We start from the raw sequence: 20,402 nt of genomic DNA, 5'->3' as shown, positions 1-20,402 counted from the left end.
GCTAGGGACTCGCTAGCATAGCTTTGCATTGTGGGTACAGCGTTTGGCAGAGTTTACCTGCTGCAAATGCAAGCCGCAAATTGAATCTGCCGCACAATGATATTGTATATGCAAACGAATAAAGCAGATGAAGGGGTAAATGTCTTTTGAGCCAAGTTTGCAGTGTCAATGCCCCTTAGTGCCTTACGTTAAGCCGTCAAAATAGGTTATTTCCATATATAATAACTGGATTTATATAATCGTATATTCTCTGCACGGAAGAAAACAGATGCATGAAAAAAACAACATCAGGACAAAACCAACGGATGTGCAAAACAATAATGTACATTATGCAGTGTTTATTTTTACAAATACAAATCAATTCAATATTTGAGAGGTGAAATTATCTCCGGTAAGAAATGTAAAATCATGAAAATTTAATCAGAAATAAATATGTTGAAAAAAATCCACATCTCGTTTCAATTTGTCTGCTCTTCGTCACAAATTAAGCATAATTTACTCAAAAAGAGATATATACAGTCCTATTGTTTATTTTCTTATCATTTTTATCCCAGAAGTCCAAAATGACTTTATGTACGATATTATAACGACATGTACATAATTGTATTTATATGGTATTTTGACTCCCATGATATTCTATTGTGACATTATAATTATATGTTCTTGTACATTTCTGATTATTCGGTCTTTTTACAGGTTGTTTTTTTTTACACAAATGTTGCAGGCGGAGCTGACAACGTCATCGTTTCCTCTGTTTATAAGGTTCACGCACATCTTGTTTACATCAAAGTGTCGCTGACCCTGTAATGACTTTGAGTATGTGACACTGACATAAAGAAAGCATCAGTGCGGAGGCAGATAAATATGATTGCGGGTGAGTCAGACTTCTTCAAGTCTCTGTTCATTGGAGTTATTGGCAGTGTTGGCAGAGTGAATAAAAAAAGAGGATTTAAGGATGTTTAGGCTATAAATTAAATAAATATAAACATTGACTCTTTAGCTTAATATATTAAATTATGATGGTAGGATTACATCTTTCATATTGCATTTTTGAAAATCAAATCGCTGGAGAAGAAGTTTACCTCAAGACCAAATTGTGAAACATTCGGTTCAATGTTGACATTAAGCTGTACTTCAATAACAGTATGAGGAACCTTAGATACAAAGTGACTTTTGTAGAGAGGATGACACTTTATTTATCGTTCACCATACAAAGGGAACATGCTGCTCTGTTGGAATTGAGAAATATCAAATATCTAAAATCTAGAATGTGTGTATAACCTGCAATAACCTAATGAGTGAATGAGTTTTCGGATTTAAATTTTTTTAAAGAAATTATATATCTAACGACACAATGTATCCTGTATAACCAGTATAATAAACCACGGAAACGGCATAAGCTATCAATTGACTTACCTTTATGAAAACATTAGTTTCTTGTTTTTATGATTGCATTTCTCACATCTCTTTAAAATATCCACTTCTCTTTAAATTGCCTCAGGCTATTCAGAAAACAACAACTTTTGAAATTAAATTAAATTTTTCTGTGTTTCTAGTTGTCTTTCTTCTGTGTGCTGTCAAGCTTCAGTGCTCTGATGGCATCGCAGCGCAGAATCCGGCTTGTGTGCCCAGTCATGAGGTAAAAGCCGTCGGGATCTTTCCTGTGTTTTAACTGAACAATTCCAATTAATTATACATATATTATAGTATTATATAATACATGTATTTCTGAGTTAATGTCTATTTCAGAAACATTACTGAGTTATGGGAAACTATTAATTATTGGTAAACTCCACTGAATGTACAGGGAATGTAAACTAGTGACATATACAGTACATTAAGACGGCAGGTTTTATAGATAATATAATATAATGTGATAATATTAGATAATAATGTTTGCTTTTTTAAGTGCATTAGTCCAGCACATAAATTGTTGTCATGCATGTCATTACCTGTGTCTTCCATACGACCATATAGCAGATTAAACAATTGATTGTCTTGGATTCACTTAGACACGAAGCTGCAGAGCACCAAGAGGATGTGAAACACCAGAGCGGGAAATAGCACGTACTTGACCAAATTTACTGGTTTTGATTCTGCTCATCAGTTTGAAGTGTGTCCGTTTATGCATCATTTTAGTATAACCTTTAAATGATGACACCTTTAAAAGCAGACACAAGACAACTTGTTAAAGTTATTATTTTTAACATGCAGGGAATTCCATTTAGCTTGGTATACTTGGTCCTGTGGATGATTTATAATTAAAACACAGATATCAAATAGTCAATATTATATGTCTTATACTGGTATAAAAGTCAGCATCATATGCAACCTTAATCACCCAACCACATCAAAAGCTACTTAATGCAGGATCATGAAATGGTGAATCTTGTCTTTCAGGTTGCGTGTTTTGTGCCAGCAGACCATCAGAATGCATCAGGTTCTGTCAGCGTAGAGGTGTGCGTTGGTCAGAAACTCATCATCTCCCTGGAGCACTTCTCTGAATTCACTGTTTGCCACTGGATCAGAGGAGCAGACCCAATACTGACAGTGTAAGTGAATGTCTATGTGTGTGTAGGTGTGTTTCCCCTTTTGTATTATGTGTATATATTTAAACTGAGGGGTTTTCTTAAACTTTATCAGAAATGGGAGTAACTCCATGGTCCTACCACCGCTTTCTGAGACAGATTCAGGGGAGTTTACGCTGAGCTGTGAAACTAGCGAAGGGACCAGGTCCTCACTGGCTGTGTCTCTGCGTGTGCTAATGAGTGAGTAACAGCTCTCTCTCTGTCTCATCACCTCTCTAAAACACTGCTATGACTCAAGACGGCAAACAAACACTGGACTGCTTGATGCTGATAAAATGTTGACAATTTACTCTTTTTTTTCAAGAACGTCCATCAAAACCAAAGCTGACACTCGACGGATTGGATAACAAAAGGCGTTCCCCTGTTTTTACATGCATCTCTGAGGGCTTCCCAAAGCCCACACTTAAATGGTTGAGGTAAGATGTTATCCACTACACATGCATGCATGATTTATATGTTTAGTTGGTAACAATGTAGTCTACTGACTCTAACTTTATCAAAAAACATCTTATAATAGTGTGATTTTCTGAATAATCCCCCTTTTGAACAGAAAAAATGAGCGAGCCGTTGTTCCTGCAAAGAGTGTAATGGCAATTAGCAGTATCTCTAGTAGTTTGTTTTCTGGGAGTGGAGTGATGTGCTGTGCTACCAACGCTGTAGGACAAGAATGCTCTCAACTCTATGACTACGGTAATTCAATATTTCTAATAAATCATTAAATGCATTTTACAAATGATTTATTCACAATAAATGGTCACAGACAGAATCTAATTGGTCAGTTTTCATTTCAACCACCTGAAAAGGTCGGAGTAGCCTAGGGACTGTCTCTAATAATCATAGCAAACAATTATTAGACTACATTTTTTTAAAGTAATTGTCTTGAGTCCTTCCTGTGTGTTTCAGACCTGGACACTGGTGACACTGATGAGGTTTCTAATGACATCGTGAGCCCTGGTCAATCTTTACTTCTACGCTGCCGAATAAAACCGTCTGGGAGGCCTCCACCTGTGTGGGAGAAGGGCAGCAAAAAAATCGACGGCCCGATATGCTCTTCTAAAGGCAGGAACGAGGTACAGTAATTCCTGCTGAGATCACTGCGATTGTTCTTTGAATTCAAATTTGAATTCTTTCCCTTTATGTTTGTCTTTCCCACTCAAATCACAACAACAATATATTTTTGTCCCAGATTTGCATTATACATGACAGCCATGAAGATAGTCGGATGTCCTACCTGTTCATCGAGTCAGTTAATGTGGACCACAGTGGCACGTACACCTGCAGGAGCGAAAACAACAAAACAAAGTCTGTTGACATTCATGTCCAAGGTTAGCGGAACACATTTTTCTCTCTGTTTGTGTAGTAATTTCAACTGTTACCAGTGAATGCTTCTTTCTAAAGGTTAGTCCCGTTTGTACCATTTGTGCATGCACTGATTTCATTCTTGTGTCTCCGTAGCTGAGGGTTTCCTCTCTGTCCAGCTGGATAAGAGCCTGATTATACCAGCTCACAAATCCCCCTCTTGTTTGCAAGCCAATGTTTCTTACCACCCTGTGCTCCAGCACTGTTCCTGGGAAGCTCCTGATAAAAACATGACTGAATGCATCAGGGACCCTTGGGTAACAAAACACAGGTAGTTGCAATGTTCGTGGAGCTGAACTCCTCAAAATGTTGCATAGTTGTCTATTAATGCTCATGTACATTTCTACATGCGGATGGTCAGTGGACTAGCCTTTTGTAAATTATAATCATATGAGGTATGTTATTGGAGACTTTTTGGGGGGTTTCATATGAATGTTGTCTTCTCAGGACCGTGAAGCGATGTGATGTACTCAAATCAGGAGATTATAAATTACACTTGGAGGCTGGCGGAAAAAAGGAAACAAAGACTATATCAGTGTGTGTTGTGGGTAAGAGAGATGTATTGTGTGCGCCTGGAATGTTTAACATTTGTTAGGTATATTCTGCACAATTCTATCACTTTTAAAACTTGCATTACAACTATATTTTGCAACGCTTTATTGTCCACTGACTTTGTTTCAGACACACCAAAGTTCAAATTCAGGAACGAGGTCAATAAACCCTTCACCGTTGAGACCGCAAGTCTCGTGCCAGCAAATTATACCTGGCTGTCGTGTCTTTCTTCTAATGACAGGTATGCTCATTGTAGCCTCTTAATGGAAACACACACACATACGCACAGACACACTCATTCAGATTTCCTTAAGTCCCGACTCTTTGTCTTATAGCATCTGTGAAACAGACTCTGCCTGGAAGGAGATCCCAGAGGCCTCTCAAACAGACTCGGGTGTCTTCTGTGAGAAGACAATCAAGAGCTTTCTGAGCAGAGATCTAGTGGATGGACATGATTTAAAGTTTTGCCTGACAAACTCAATTGGCTCCTGGTGCCAAATCCAATACTCAATAAACTACGCATCTTCACCTCAGCCCTCCAAAGGTAGCGAGACTGATTTCACATCAAAATAATGACGTTTTATTTATGTTTTTTATGACTGTCATTAGAATCTGTCATCCCTGTTTTTAGGTTCTGCAAATCCTGACGACGGCAGCTTGATGGTGCTGAAAGTAGGCAGTTTCATTCTGCTCCTGGCTTTGGCAATAGTTAGCATGGTGCTCATGTACTTTGTCAAAAAGAAGGTATGTTTTACACATTGACACACACACACACACACACAAACACACACGAGGACATGATGCCAACCCCTTTGTGTTTCCAATAGAAACCCCAGTATCAGCCCCAGCTTCAGATTATCCAGATGGTTGGACCCAATGACAACGATTACATCTACATAAACTTCAAGGAGTTTGGGTACGACCAGAAATGGGAGTTTCCCAGGGAGAACCTAGAATTGGGTACGAACCACACCGAGCACCAGACATGATAACAGACTTCAGTGGTGGAAAAAGTACTCCAAGTACTTAAGTAAAAGTGCCAATGTTACCACGTGAAAATACTTATTTACAAGTAAAACCCCTGCATTTCAGATCCTGCTTAGTACAAAAATAGTATCAGCTTAATTTATTTAAAGTATTAAAAGAAAATAGAATAACTTGTGCAGACTGTGAATGATTATAACCACTGTTATATAACCACAAAACTGCACTTACGTGCAGTAAGTAAATCTTCTTAGTTGCATTCAACCACTTTCTGACTTTTTTACGTTATTATTCCAAGTTTCATTACAATGTGGAAATAAAGTTAAACTTTCCTGTGTTTCTGTGTCCTCACCAGGTCAAGAACTGGGCTCTGGGGCATTTGGCATGGTGGTCCAGGCTACGGCTTACGGCATCAACAAGCCTGGAGTCTCACAGCAGGTGGCCGTCAAGATGCTTAAAGGTCGGTGTTTCATTTATTTATTCCGTGAGCAAAATGCAAAAGAAAATGTTATGGAGGTCGTTTCAGTAGCTGATGTGATATTTGACGCCGCAGAGAAACACCAGACGGTGGAGAAGGAAGCGCTGATGTCAGAGCTGAAGATGCTGACTCACATCGGTCACCATGCCAACATTGTTAACATGCTTGGAGCATGCACAGACTCGGGTACAGTTACCACTGCGAATACTTTTGTCAGATGGGATGATACATCTAGTCACTAGATGTATCATCCCATCATCCCACTAGATTCTAGTGCCGTGATTTATGATTTGTTTTCCCGTTACAGGACCCATATACCTGATTTTCCAGTACTGCTGTTATGGAGATCTACAGAACTACCTTAAGACAAACAGAGAGCGCTACCACAAGTCTGTGACCGACGCGTTCAACAAGGACCGTTTCAGCAGCCTTTACCACAACCTGCAGCCCAGGAAAAGGTTTGGGTGGGAACGACGGGAAACAAGGGGTTGCAAGAGCAATATTGGGAATAGTTTAGCAATAAGGGGAGGTCAAACATACAGACAAGATTCTATATAAGTGCTGGCATATTTGTAAAATGACTGTGTTGAAAGTGTAACTTTACAATAACAATCACGTCACGTTTGTGTTTTCTCAGTGAGCTAGACACAGCAGTGGACAACTACGTGCCCATGTACAGCTGTACCACCAGAGGGCAGGAGGACATCGCTCTCCTCACCATCAACTCTGGTGACATGGACGGCTTTGAAGGTGAAAGAATACTTGAAATCAGAACATGCATGTTGTCAAACAGATAAACTCGTATATTACCACCTTCAGTTGCCCAAGCAGAGAGTAACAGATCTCTCTGAGTGGTGTTGATCCAAACTGATCCCGGTTTGTCTGCAGACCCAATGATCCATGAAGACCTGGACGATCAGACAGAGGACCTGGAAACCTTGACCTTTGATGACCTGCTCAGCTTTGCCTTCCAAGTGGCCAAAGGCATGGAGTTCCTCTCCTCCAAGAACGTAAGAAACGAAGGGCCAAACTGTGGAAACGCTCTACATTTACATCTCTCAACCCACACAAATAATGACTGATAAATCATTGGGTTAATTTTAGAAAATCATCCGCATATCAATTGATAATTAAATATGATTGTAAATTGCAGCCCTAAACTCACCAACTGCTGGACGGTTTTATTCAGGTTTTTATGGACATTATAAAACGTATGTGTAAAATTGTTGTCAGCTTCCAAAACTCACATGCCAGTCCAGTAAATTGATATATCAACAAATAACCAAAATGTTCCAATGTCAACTACAGTCGCAGGTTTGGTCTTTGTGGATTGTGGTGTGATTGAAGTAAGCACCCTGATGATGGGTCCTGTCTGTCTGCAGTGTATCCATCGAGACCTGGCGGCTCGAAACGTGTTAGTGACGAAGGGCAGACGGGTGAAAATTGGTGACTTCGGACTGGCCAGAGACATCGACAACGACTCCAACTATGTCGTGAGAGGAAATGTATGATACTTTTATTTTATAGCTTTCAATGGTTGCTATGTTCTGTCCATTTCTGATATACATTCTTACACATTATGTGGGTGACATGGCTTTTCAGGTGCGTTTGCCAGTGAAGTGGATGGCACCAGAGAGCACCTTTCAGGGGATCTACACCATGAAGAGTGACGTCTGGGCTTATGGCATTCTGCTCTGGGAAATCTTCTCACTTGGTAGCCTTTGCGAGCACTCTCGGTGCATTTAAAAGACAAGCATATAATCAATTCCTAAACAATGATTAATGCCAACTCTGTCTGTGTAACTCTCAGGTGTTACTCCGTACCCGGGCATGAAGGTGGATCACATGTTCTATTCGATGATTGAAAGAGGATTTAAGATGGATTGTCCGTACTACGCCAACGAGTCTGTGTAGGTGTCGCCTGTCTGTATGCAGCCGTTATGTGTCTCTAGTAAACGTATTTCCATAGATTTAACAGAATCACACCTGTACAACGTGCCGTGATAAAGTCATAATCACAATGAAGTGAAGCAGTAAAAACTGTATGAGACAGCATAATAAATATGCATGCTGATATACGTTTTTGAACGAGACGCAACATCTTCCAGCCGTGTTGAAAAATGTACTTAGTACATTCACTCAAGTGCTGTACTTTAGTACAATTATGAGGTACTTGTACTTTAGTGTTTCTGTTACTATTTTCTATTTTCTATGTTCCAACTACAGTTAGTTAAGAACTTAAGTTAATACTTACTTTAATACAAAAAATATCAAACTACAATAACAAAGTTGTTTTAAGTAAATTTTGTTTCGGCCTAGTTGTAGCCAGGCGTTGACAAGATTGGGGTATTTCTAGAGTTTCAACTGTGTATAAAATAGTTAAACTAGCTCCACTTGCATCAGTCCAACTAATTTGTCTTACATATTAATACATAAGTAACAATTATACAACAACATATTATATTTATAACACGATGAAATGGCACATTTAGGAGTACTGTTGCTGCTGTAAGTAAATTTAGCTGATAACACTTCTGTACTTTTACTACAAGTAGGATTATGAATGCAGAATCTTTACCTGTGATGGAGTATTTGTACATTGTAGTATTGGTACTTTCACTTAAGAAAAGGATCTGAGTACTTCTCCCACCACTGTTTTCAAAACAAATACAGAAGTGCAGCGACCTTTGACTTCTAGTTATTATGGATAACTGAGAATCCTGCAAAATATTTCATCTCCACGGTTTACTTCTCCAGGTACGGGATGATGTGTAAGTGTTGGGCTCTGGATCCCAGCAACCGGCCATCTTTCTCCAAACTGGTGTCCTTTATGTGTGATCAGCTGACAGACAGAGAGGAGCAGGTAGGCCTGTAGAGCAAGGTCAACACATTGTGGGGAGAAAAAGTCTATTTGAGTTTTATCCCGTTCACCTCCACAGCTGTACAGACATGTTAATATTGTCTCTGATCTAAAAGCAGCATTAAATCCTTCCTCTTGCAGCTCTACCATAACATGCTCGACCAGACATCCAGCGACTACCAGAATGCAGCGGCCATTTTGGACATTTCCGCCTTGACAAAGCAGAACGAGAACAAGACTCAGTCAGCCAATGATTACTGTCAAACCCACGCGACTGAAGAAAGCAAAGCAGAAGTGTCCGACACAGACACTGTGGCAGCTGACGAGAAGCTTGTGAAGCCACTTGTTACAGAGTGATCATCAAATGTTCAAACCAATGTATCTCTATATATATATTTTCATATAAGGTTTTTCTCATAGCAATAATCTCAAGAGTGGCAGTATAATGCGCTTGCTTTATATTATATTAGAGTATTGTAACAAGATTTTAACTACATGGTATTTCAGTGAATCATATTCTCACTATGAAAAAGTGATGTAATACAGTATTTTGGTTTCCTATTGTGCAGCTAAAATGAAAAACAGTTTTGTAAAAGGATGCTAAATATGTTCAGGACTATAGAGATGTAAGATATGGAGTTGTAACCTTTTTATACATTCGGCCTATATGCTGTAGCAACTGATCAACTTTTGATTTTATCATATCTATATCATATATATTGTTATGCAGTGAAATGTGATGGCAATTATGTTGTTGTGGCCTCTTATATTATACCAGCAGCTATTACTTGCAGATCAAACCAAATGTTTGTACATATTTGAATATCTTTTTAAAACAAGCTATATTTTTGAAATATTTTAGTGGATTTCTTTATTATCTCGATTCGTTTGTTTTAGTTTAAGCATTAACCCTGCAATAAAATGTACTTTACACATTAATAAAATAAAATGGTGATCACGATGTAGGTCAACTGCATACTGTATATCTGATCTGTCGTTAAAAAAAAATATTTTCGCATTTTTTTTTATTTTAAGAATTTCCAAAAGTCTGAAGAGGAAAAACTTTTCAGAATTCACAAAAGAAATAAAAATTACAGAAATTATTACATTTTAAGCCTTATATACAATCAATCATCTTCATATCATACCTCACATATATATAACAAGATGGTAAAATAATGAATATATAAAGTATATAAAGGAAATCTGTGGTGGAAGAATAATTCAGACAGCCATAAGTAAGTATTATCAGCAAAAAAAAAGGTCCTTGTCAGTGTTTTATTATTTGATGTTTTTGGATTATTGCTGCTGCATTTATTTGTATGTTGCATTGTACTGCATTGATGGTTGTACTCATTTAACTCCTTTATAAACTGCTAGTTTGATCTACATCATATTCTATAAAATCATCTTCTGTTTGTAGCATATCTGTCATGTGAAACTCGTGCAACTTTTCATGAGCTCAGAAAAAAAACCTGTTTTCAGCTTTGTGACGGTGCATTTTTCAGCTGATCCAAAGTGTTTTTTAAAATGTATTCAGCATATAAAGAAAGCAAACTGTTTTAATATAAAGGAACACGTAAGCCTATTATTGGAAAATAAATAATCTAAATCGCTAAATTTGGAGATGGACAGGAAGGGTATGAAAAGTTGTATTTTTAGAAGTAACTGAAGCTGCCAGACACATGTAGAGGAGGAAAAAGTACAACATAAGCCTGTGAGATGTAGTGGAGAAGCGAGTATGTACAAGTACCTTGAATTTATACTCAAACGTGCTTAGTTGCCCCTGCAAATAAAAGTCCTACTGTAGGCGTTCCCTTTGGACAGTAGAGGGTGTAGTTTCACCGCCTCGCGGGGCAGTAAGAGGCTTCTCTTTATACCAAGCTTTATACATCTATGGTGGGCACTGATTTACAAGCACACTTTTTCTCTGCGGAGATGTTATATTTGGAACAACTGTACTATTTTATATAGAACATGTCCTTATCGTATGATGACTGGGTGACAATGGTATAGTGAATCGTCATTTACTAAAGAAGGGCAAATATACTACTATTTCTCGCCATGTTCAATCTACCAATAACCCCAAAATAATGTTCTTTATCTTTGGACGATATCCCATACATGTTATTTAGGAATGTTAACTCAATCTCGGTTAGTTTATTTTTCCTTCAGAATAGGGGCTTTGTATCTACATGGTTTCTTCTTCAGAAGAAGAAAGTTTGGTCCTCAACACAAAAGCTACAAGGTAAAACAGGTTTCTTTCGAGTCTTGTCATGAGGCGTTGGGGAAATACAGGAAGTGCACTTAAACGCGCTGTTTACCTGAAAGGCTGCTGTTGCAAATGGTGAGAATATTTATGAATAATCCCACACGGTAATTAAGTAGGTCACTTAGTATGGACACATTTGTTTCCCCTGTAAAATGAAGTTGCTTCTAATGTTGGCAGGTTAGCAGGAAGTCGAGCCTTATTTAACTTTGTTTTAAACGTAAAAGGAGTGAGAACAGAAAAATCCCAGAAAAGCAATCAACATCAAATGATTGTCACTTGATCTGACGAGGAAAATATGAACCACTGGCGTATAGGGGGCTTGTCCTGTGTGTGTCCTGTGTGTCCAGAAGTGCATTAACCCTTGTTGTCTTGTCCGAAGGTCAATAAAGACTGCCTGTGCAGCTATAGAGTCCCCGTGCGCATGAACATGGACATCGCCACAGTAAATGCTCTTCCTTACGAGGATTTTGTGAATCTTTTGGGCAATGTGGTGGAGAAATGTCCCATCATAACAGCTGCTGTGTGGTCCGGGCGTCCCTTTTTGAACTTTACTGCGTTGGAGGCTGCAATCAGTGAATTCATCGATGCTCTCCCAGAATCAGGTGATAACTAAATGTAGTTAAGTTTTGTCTTTGTGATTTGCAGTTTGGCCCTGACATGTGATTTACTCCCCGGGCAATGGCACTGATAAGACGTCATTAAGGCATTGTATTCGTTCGTATCCAGGAAAAGAGGGAATCCTCAGGTGCCACCCTGACCTCGCGGGCAGGGACCTCCAGAGTGGAACATTGACTCGGGAATCGCGCGAGGAGCAGGCAGGAGCCGGGATGGATGCGTTGAACTCTGCAGATGCCTCGCGCATGGCCCAGCTCAACCTGGAGTACAAAGAGCGTTTCGGGTTCCCATTTGTCATCTGTGCCCGGATGAACGACAAGGCGAACATTTTACGGCAACTGTCCGAGCGCTGTCAGAACGAGAGCGCGGTGGAGAGGGCGCGCGGAATCGAGGAGGTGCGGAAGATATGTCGCCTGCGTCTTCAAGCTCTCGTGCTCATTGACGCTCCAAACAAGTTATGAACCGTAACTACTGGAGTTTATATTTGATTTATCCTGTGCCAGTTTAACCACCCGGATGTAAAGACTGCCATTGTTCCCAGGCTATAGGCTGTGTGATATTTGCTTTATTCCAAACATTTGTTATTCATAAGTCATACTGTACAGTGAATTCTTCAAACAATAAAATATGTGTACCATTGATTCTAATTTAACAATTTACACGATATATCCTATGTACAAGTTGACATTGATAACATAGCAAATTCAGTCCTATTACGCATAAATACATCCATAAACTTGATTGTATACTACTCACATGTCTGAGGTGAAAAACAATGCACTCACTGTACAACATGATCAGACCATGCTTCAGTTTGTGCAACTGAAACCATGTCGCTGCTTCTAAAGGGGGGGGGGGGGGGGGGGGGGGGGGGGGGGGAGTCGGTCCTTGCATGATAAGGTTGTCTCAGCATGCCATCTGGTGCCCCAAAAAACATCAAAGCATGCACGATGAAGTGGAATGAAGAAATGTTCCTTCAGTCCAGACAGACAGTGGTATCCAATAAGAGGGCAAAGGTGGTCCTTGAGAAGGTTCAAGGGGGTCCCTGGAAAATGTATGTAAATAGCTATAAGAGAGACTATTGGTTGCACTCTCCTTTCCTGACCTAAACATGAATCTTATAAGATTCCACTCAAATGGGTCTGCCTTAAAATGTGGATTTACGTCTCTTTCTATTTGGGTTTTCAAAAAAAAAAAGGTTCCTGCATTGAGAGTTTGAACCTGCGGGCTTTATGCCGTCTCTCTGGTCCCAGGTGCGGAGAGGGAGTGACCGTGCAGCGGGGAAACAGGAGGTGAAGTGGTGTGAGGTCCGTTCGTAGAAGTGACCCCTCCCGCGGCCTCCCCCTGGTCTCCAGAGGTGATGGAGGAGTCCTGGTCCGGGTCGGACCCCCTCACCTTCCTTCGGTCTTCCTCCTTCTTCCACTTCATGCGCCGGTTCTGGAACCAGATCTTGATGTGGCGCTCGGTGAGGCTCAGGGTCAGCGCCAGCTCCACGCGGCGCGGCCTCGAGATGTAGCGGTTGAACAGGAACTCCTTCTCCAGCTCCAGCAGCTGGGCGCGCGTGTAGGCTGTCCTCGTGCGTTTGTTTTCCTCGGATTCCGCCATCACGTATGGTCCTGGACACAAACAGCGATGTACTCACCAGTTAGATTGAATGGGTTTTAAACTGTGATATGTCAGTCCGTAGACGTTCCCTGATCCAATTCCAATAGTGCTAACTCTTAACTAACTCTTCCTATTTCTAACTTGATATTTTAAGAATATCTTATTTTGCACATGATACTGAAACCGGTATCTCTTTAAATCTGCACACATGTTGACGCTAAGCTTCCAGTTTATTTGACCAATGATTCCTATAGTCTTAACTTTTGCTCACGCTTGGTCTCTTTCTGACTTTTCGAAAGCCAGTCTGGTTGAACCATCGCACTGTCATTGTACATTTTAAATTATTAATGATCATAAAGGGAGAATATTATGTTTTATTGCAAATGACAATTGGGCTTATTAGAAGTGCATGGGTTAGATGTTGACCTCTCCAGCAGGCACCTGCAGAAACCACATGCATTTGTCTTCTGATAGTAAAATAAATATTTACTCTCTTGTAATGTTACAAGGAATTCACAATTACTTGAGATTTTCCCAAAGATAAGATTTCTTTAGTCCCAGTTAAAATGTGGAAGCAACAGCTGATAAGCAGAAAAGCTAAAGCAAGACTTAGTGGTATTACGATTTGGGTTAAGGTCGGTTGTGTGTAGATTGTAGTTTCCCCATATGGACCAAAAATATATATTTCCCAGCTTTCACACTATTATTTTATGGCTGAATTGCTGCAGTATTTTTTGGAAAACAAAATAGTGAAACAAGTAACTTTTTACAGGCTATAAAGCCACCAGATTACTCCTTATTTTCAGGATGTCCTGATCCCCTCCTCGGGATCCTCAACCTGATGATTAGTGAATAGACTCAGTTAAGGGATTACCTATCATACCGATGGCCTCAAGATGTCACCACATGCAAAATCAAAGAAAAAGATTTATTCTACAAAACTAAATTCAAAAGTATGAGTAATTAAATTGAGCCTACATTTTGCAGTTAGTCTTTAGTTACACATCAGTTGCGTTAATGGTGCCCTTTATTTATTTATTTTACCTGTACAAAAATCAATAAGGGATTCACTCATACTCATATTGTATAGAGTCAATGGAAAAATATATTTCTCCTCCAGAAAAGTCTTTTTGTGTTGATTAAAATTGAAAGTTAAATTTAAACTATTCACGATCAGTTAGATACCATAGGTATAGTTTAGGTTAGGTCATTTCAAGTTTTAATTGAACACATTTGTAATACATGCAATTAAAGGTATAAATGTGTATTAATCATGGCATGCATAGACCCTCTGGCGTCCATTATGTTACTTGTAAAAAATAAAAATAAACCCTTCATAATGTAGTTTTGTCCGTTTAAAAACTTAAATTTACTGGAATTATGCTATTTAAAAAATGACCTATAGAGTCATTGATATATCATCAGTACACTCTAATTAACAATCAAAAAACTATGCGTAAAATAAACCAAAAGAGGACTTTGTCTACGAGGTGTATAATCAATTATACAAATGTCTTACATTAAATTAGTGACGCAGAATAAAAGTTAGTTCAATGGTCTGAAACTTTTCTCTGATATGAGAAAAGTCATGAGAACTTCATAGATCATTTTTTAGCTGAAGAAACTTTGTGGTTTATTACGTTCACATTTTTCACGCTCACTAAAAACAAACTTCAATTTGTTAGGCCTATAATTAAAGCCAATTTGATAACCAAAATGCCTCCCAATAAAAGACTAAAGTAATCTAATAAACACTAATATAAAATCTACATTTGTTCATGTTAGCACGCCAACATCAATCAAAACCTATTGCGGTAGATGTGGGTGTTTTACCAGCCTATTATACTCTATACAGTGTAGCCTACAGCCTATTGATGGTTTAAGATTGGGCGATTTATGAATATGTTTTGTGTAGGCAAAACCCACATTTTTGTGACGATAAGACCTGATAAAAGCCAGCGCTGACCTTCCGGGCCTTTTACAAAATGACTGACAAGGTAAACTGAAACACCCAAGATCATATTGTTGTGAGCATGATGTCATAGGCCCTCAGAACGAGTCAGATGAAACTCACTCGTTAGTGCTATGACTACAGAGTAACGTTGTAAACACAACTGAAGCCTTTCTGGAAATTGAAGTAAGCTGAGAAGTGATTATAGAGTTATACCAAATCAAGCATAATCAGCTCTCCACTCAGTGATAGTCTTTGTAATTATGATCTCAAACACATGACATGTACAGATGTGTAGCGGGTTGGAAGATTTACCTGACCACTGTCCCTTCCAGGTGTGTGAGTGAGATTTTGTGGTTTTCATCCAGGGGAAAGGGAGGTGATATCTGCCCTGCTCCCCCGTGTCTCCATAGCCTGCAGCCGGCGGGAGAGGCTGCTGCTGGAGCCCCTGGGGGTGGTGGAGCTGAGGCAGTCCTGGATCCGGTAGACTATAAGAGGGGGCAATGTCGGGAAGGCTGGCCTGCTCCAGGGCTCCCATGGACGGCGGTGTGTAGACGGAGTGCACCTGCCTGCTCATGTAGAGGCAGGGCGGCGGGCTGTGGCTGTAGTCTTCCAGCTGTGATCTCTGGTAGGCACAGGAGTCTTTAAAAACCTGAGAAGGATAATAATGTTCTTCCCGATTCATGGCTTCCGAGGACCCGCACATGTACCGTACCTGCATGCGCCCTTCCTCGGCGTAGACCTATAGCCTACTGCTCTACCTGTCTCTGGCGCAAACTGCGAGGCCCGCACGGCTCCGCACAGGTGTGTCACTCTGCCACCATGTGACTCTCCAGAGCCAAAGCCATTGGTTTCACTGTTTGCAGACCCGTCGCCCTCAGTTTCCAGGTTATTCTGCAGCTTGTGGGATTGTTCGGTAAATTGAACAGCGCGTAAATCAATGCTACTCTGTAAATACCGCGAGGTTTACCTGGCACCCACCTGTGTTTGCCCCCACAGCAGCACCAAACAGTGAACAGGTGAATCTCTTGAGACCCTGCCTCCAGAAAACTGCTAAAGTTCTTAATGGTCTAGCGCGCAGGAAGAACCCTGTTTCTCTTGTAGCTTGTCCTTACACAATATGTCATCGACACATGTATATGGATATATCTCTCGTCTGCACTCTTTGGGCTGATAAATCGATATGTATGGTCGCAAACATTGGTTGACCTGCAAGATAAGAGACCTGCGGGGAGAGACGGTTGTCTTGGTAACTCGGATGAACACCAAAGTCTGTTTCCACAACCTTTTTTTTTGGTTCATGTCTACACTTCTCCGACTTTTAAAATGTACCCATTACACTTCTGTAAATGCGTCATTTAACACAATTTAGCGAAAGTGGGCCCACGGTCCCCGCACGAAGAGCCCCCGGCGAAGACAAACACGGAGCCGCTGAAGGTCGCTGCACTCTCACCATGTTTGCTGGCCATTAGCCTTCAGCAGGTGTGCGTTCGCCCCATTAAACAACGGCTCTCGTGGTAAACCAATTAAGGTTGGAGTGAGCAACAGAACTCAATTAACCGGCGTGCGCGTGAAGCGCGTCTCAAAAGAATCTACAAGATCACTTGCGCGTTTATGTAACATTTGGAGCCTTTGCCACATGATCGGAGTGATTTAGCTATTTTTTTTCATGTAAATTGTAGGCCTGCAGGACCACTTTTACCCTGATAGTGTGTATCAATAGTCTTATTTGCACTGAGTTCTTCAAAAGCAATTATGGCACTTTCCACAGTATCTTAATGGGGCACTCAGCGATGCAATAAAGTTCAAGTAAACCAATTCTATAGAAATCACCCCCTGCACTATGGCTTAATGGTGTTTATATTTGATCATTCTTTTAAAGAGGAAGGAAACAGTTAACCCAAGGCACGCTCCACAACAGTGGAGATGGACAATGTGATTTATGGAGCATGAGGGGCGTTAAATGCATTTAGCAGACTTCCCAGACACAGAATCTGGCATAATGGCTTAAGCGAGGAGTAATGCATTTTAAGTTTAGTATATAATAGATCGAGCGGTAATCATGACCACAGACAGTGACAGTTGCCCAATTTATAAAACGCTGGGGGTGTGGAACAATAAAAGAGTGTATGCTTACACACATGGAGACCGGCCAAATGGATGAGAAAGACATAAAAAGCAACACTTTCAACGCTTGAGCACATTTCCATCTGTTGTCCTGAAACCCTGGTGACCCCACTAAAACACGTGGGAATATGCATGTGAGTTTAATCACTGGATTATTAGTGTACGTTATTGTTATTACAGCCTTATTGCTATTAATCCATTACTGGAGATCAGTTGTACACTAGGACATATGTAAGGAGTGTCAGGTTTTTCTTTTTTCTCCTTTGACAAACAAATCAGTTTGTGATAGCTGGTAGGCCTATATACATGTCCAAAAAGTTAGACACGCGATAAAATGTGCTTACCCAGTGGCGACAGCAGCATGGCTTATGTAAACATTATGACGGGTGAGTGATGACAGAAGAATGGTAATGACCATATCATTGAAATCAAACCTCCTTCACTGTGAAACAGAATTACAACAGACCATGAGTCATGTGTGAGGGGAAGGAACGACAATAATGGCTTTAAAAACTTTTGTGAAAAATCACCCCGATTACGTGGGCTATAACGGCCACTTGGTAGTTTATTCAGTGTAATTTAAGTGGAAAATCAGAAAAAAAAGCTTAATCTTACTGGCTGAACTAGTATGAACATCATCTACCATCAGGAATAAAAACTTCAAACGTCGTCTCAGACAGGTGCGCAGGACAGTTCTATCAGTCAGCTGGCAGTTCTGTGAAGTGTGTTAGCTGGTCAGTGAGCAGTTTCAGGAGTGTCCACTTCTGTGCGGCCTGAACAGGGAGTGGCCTCAGTAAAATCAGTGTTCCTCCGCCGGACAGAAGTCTTTATTCATGAAGTCTGTCTTTGTCTCTGTTCTGGCCATCCCTTCCATGTCTCCTGTCTCTGTTGTCTTTGTGTCTGTAACTCCTCTCTTTGTCTCTATCCGGCTTCTTATCTTTGTTATTGCAGCTGTCCCTGTGATGGTGTTTATGGTCTGCGTGGCCCCCTTTACTTCTGTGATCTCTGGGAGGCGTTCTGCTGCGGTTGCGGCTTCTGTCCGGGGAGTCGCTCCTCAGGCGCCCTCTCGTGGCGGAGTGTCCGTCTCTGGACTCAGAGGTGCGCTGCTGCAGGCCGGTGGAGCGCAGGGTGTTGAGGAGGAAGCGCTTGTTGGTGCTCCGCAGGGGACACTTCAACCTGACAGGGGAGTGAACAGACACACTTTTAAACTCGGACACTTATCTCTGAGACCTTTGGAACGTCATCACTGGCTGCTAGAAGGCATTATGTCTTTTCATTTAAAAAGGCCATGCTGAGTAAGATACCCAGATATGTAACATCCTTAGTTCAAAGCTAATAACCATGACACCAGATTACAAAACATTTAAACGTTCTTCATAAGCTGGGCTGTAGCTACAACTCAGGACATTGAGTTCATGTTCTCGTGATTTATTTCTGGGAATTTTGGGGGTTTAGCAACCCGGAGTGGAATGAGGCTGGTCTCCAGTACTATACACTAAATCATTGGAATGAACTGCAAACACAAAGTAAAGTTAGAGACCCTCAATCCTCTGGGGGACCTTAAAGTTCTACTTTATATTGCTAGAATATATTTGCGACAGTTTTAATATATGCGTGTGTGTGTGTGTGTGTGTGTGATGATTGATTTGTGTGACTGAATTGTCTTGTGTTGATGTTGTATGTATGTAATTCGTTTTTAAGACAATATATTGATCTCGAGAAGACTTCCTGAATAAACCTAACCTAACTATTAACTATCCATTCAATTTGGTTTGACATTTTTAAATAACGTCATTTTGGGGGGGGTCAGCAATAATTACACAAAATATAATTTTGACAAAACATGAGTAAACTCGATATAATCATGTCCAGTTCACTGATCTGGAACAATATGGTAAGTAAATATTCTGTTTTCCTAAAAGATATAATGATATAATTACGTGGAGCTATCTTTTGTACTAGGTTTATTCATACTAGAGTTATTTTGTAGGTTTGTCTTAGTATTGTTGAGTCTTATTGTTGAGTATGTATCATTATCATTGTAGTATTTGCTTTTGAGGACATAAACTAACAAACTAGCTGAGAGTATAGCATGGACACAAGACAAAGTGAGCACAGACTAAATCTTAAAACACCACAAATAGGCGACACACTCAAGGAACAAACACTGGCCCAGTGTATGTACAGCTAGGCAGATAAGTAGCAGCCAAGTGTCCACAAATGACAGATGTGTGCCGGCTGATACGGATGGCGTGTCAAACACAGTGCTCACCATCCTGCAGGGCCCATGGTCTCTGCTCTCACTCGAGCCCTGTCAGTCTCCTTTAGGAGCTCCTCCACTGCACGCCTACGTAGAGAAATAAAGACACACGTGGGTCACGTGAAGGGGAGGAAATTGGGAGAAGTTGAGGACAAAGATAGCACAAAAGCTCAAGGGGGAGCCAAGGGGAGAATAATTAAATTAAGTGAGAGAAAACAGAGTAGAGGAGAGGAGACTTTGAATCATTAATGAATGAATGAATGAGGGACAGCGGCAGTGTCCTACTTTGACCAGAGTTGCTGAATCAGCAGAAGTATCATCAGAGGAGACTCACTCATTTAGCCGACCTTTAACCACACAGCACAGGCAGTGAATGGTGACTGTATTAGTGGAAGGGTTTCCTTACAATGACAACACACTCGTCTTACGACATAGCAAATACAACAGCTGTCAACCAGAAATATCCCTCCCCTCTGACGGAGGGGTGTTACGGCTTTGACAGAAACTCGCTAAAAGTGTAAGCAGCTGTAACGTTAGACACGTTAACTGAAGATAAACAGTTAAATAGTTACATACTTCTCCAGTTCATTGTCCTCTGCCATTGCCTCGTATTTAAATGCACGTTGTCAAGAAGTAAATTCAACTGAAATCGATGATTGAATGTTAATTGACGCGAGCGTACATCTTTCTTTCTGTTTACTTCTCCGCGAGGTCCTTCAACTAAGGACCCTGTGATTTAAGCTGTCTGTAC

General features: G+C 40.5%; 4 protein-coding genes across 5 annotated transcripts; 2 read left to right on the top strand and 2 right to left on the bottom strand.

The window, feature by feature from the left end:
• Window positions 1-796: 796 nt before the first annotated feature.
• On the top strand, window positions 797-10,235 carry LOC306711971 (receptor-type tyrosine-protein kinase FLT3-like). Its single transcript, XM_079181061.1, has 24 exons — window positions 797-874; window positions 1,557-1,639; window positions 2,401-2,552; window positions 2,644-2,768; window positions 2,893-3,004; window positions 3,139-3,278; window positions 3,492-3,658; window positions 3,775-3,913; window positions 4,044-4,218; window positions 4,395-4,495; window positions 4,629-4,740; window positions 4,835-5,043; window positions 5,131-5,243; window positions 5,327-5,459; window positions 5,839-5,943; window positions 6,037-6,147; window positions 6,269-6,419; window positions 6,599-6,711; window positions 6,850-6,971; window positions 7,344-7,466; window positions 7,564-7,675; window positions 7,772-7,871; window positions 8,719-8,824; window positions 8,963-10,235. Exons 1-24 carry the CDS (start codon window positions 865-867, stop codon window positions 9,176-9,178), a joined length of 3,030 nt encoding a protein of 1,009 aa, XP_079037187.1. The 5' UTR covers window positions 797-864; the 3' UTR covers window positions 9,179-10,235.
• An 872-nt stretch (window positions 10,236-11,107) lies between these two features.
• Window positions 11,108-12,355, top strand: urad (ureidoimidazoline (2-oxo-4-hydroxy-4-carboxy-5-) decarboxylase). Its single transcript, XM_079181413.1, has 3 exons — window positions 11,108-11,168; window positions 11,473-11,695; window positions 11,820-12,355. Exons 1-3 carry the CDS (start codon window positions 11,166-11,168, stop codon window positions 12,167-12,169), a joined length of 576 nt encoding a protein of 191 aa, XP_079037539.1. The 5' UTR covers window positions 11,108-11,165; the 3' UTR covers window positions 12,170-12,355.
• A 583-nt stretch (window positions 12,356-12,938) lies between these two features.
• Window positions 12,939-15,970, bottom strand: pdx1 (pancreatic and duodenal homeobox 1; the record flags this gene model as incomplete). Its single annotated transcript, XM_079181965.1, has 2 exons — window positions 12,939-13,324; window positions 15,580-15,970. 2 exons carry the CDS (start codon window positions 15,968-15,970, stop codon window positions 12,939-12,941), a joined length of 777 nt encoding a protein of 258 aa, XP_079038091.1.
• Window positions 15,971-17,356: 1,386 nt separating this feature from the next.
• On the bottom strand, window positions 17,357-20,365 carry LOC306712433 (uncharacterized protein). Of its 2 annotated transcripts, none has more exons than XM_079181716.1 (3): window positions 20,228-20,365; window positions 19,664-19,738; window positions 17,357-18,567 (listed from the first exon to the last, which is right to left on the bottom strand). In XM_079181716.1, the coding sequence occupies exons 1-3, from the start codon at window positions 20,251-20,253 to the stop codon at window positions 18,219-18,221; spliced, it is 450 nt and encodes a 149-aa protein (XP_079037842.1). In that variant the 5' UTR covers window positions 20,254-20,365; the 3' UTR covers window positions 17,357-18,218. The 2 variants fall into 2 exon arrangements, with proteins under 2 accessions (XP_079037842.1, XP_079037843.1); XM_079181717.1 differs by having other exon boundaries at window positions 19,986-20,338.
• Between the last annotated feature and the right edge of the window lie 37 nt (window positions 20,366-20,402).

This window comes from Pholis gunnellus (genome assembly GCF_910591455.1).
Source record: "Pholis gunnellus genome assembly, chromosome: 20".
NCBI lineage: Eukaryota > Metazoa > Chordata > Actinopteri > Perciformes > Pholidae > Pholis > Pholis gunnellus.
This window is presented reverse-complemented; position numbering and strand designations above follow the sequence as displayed.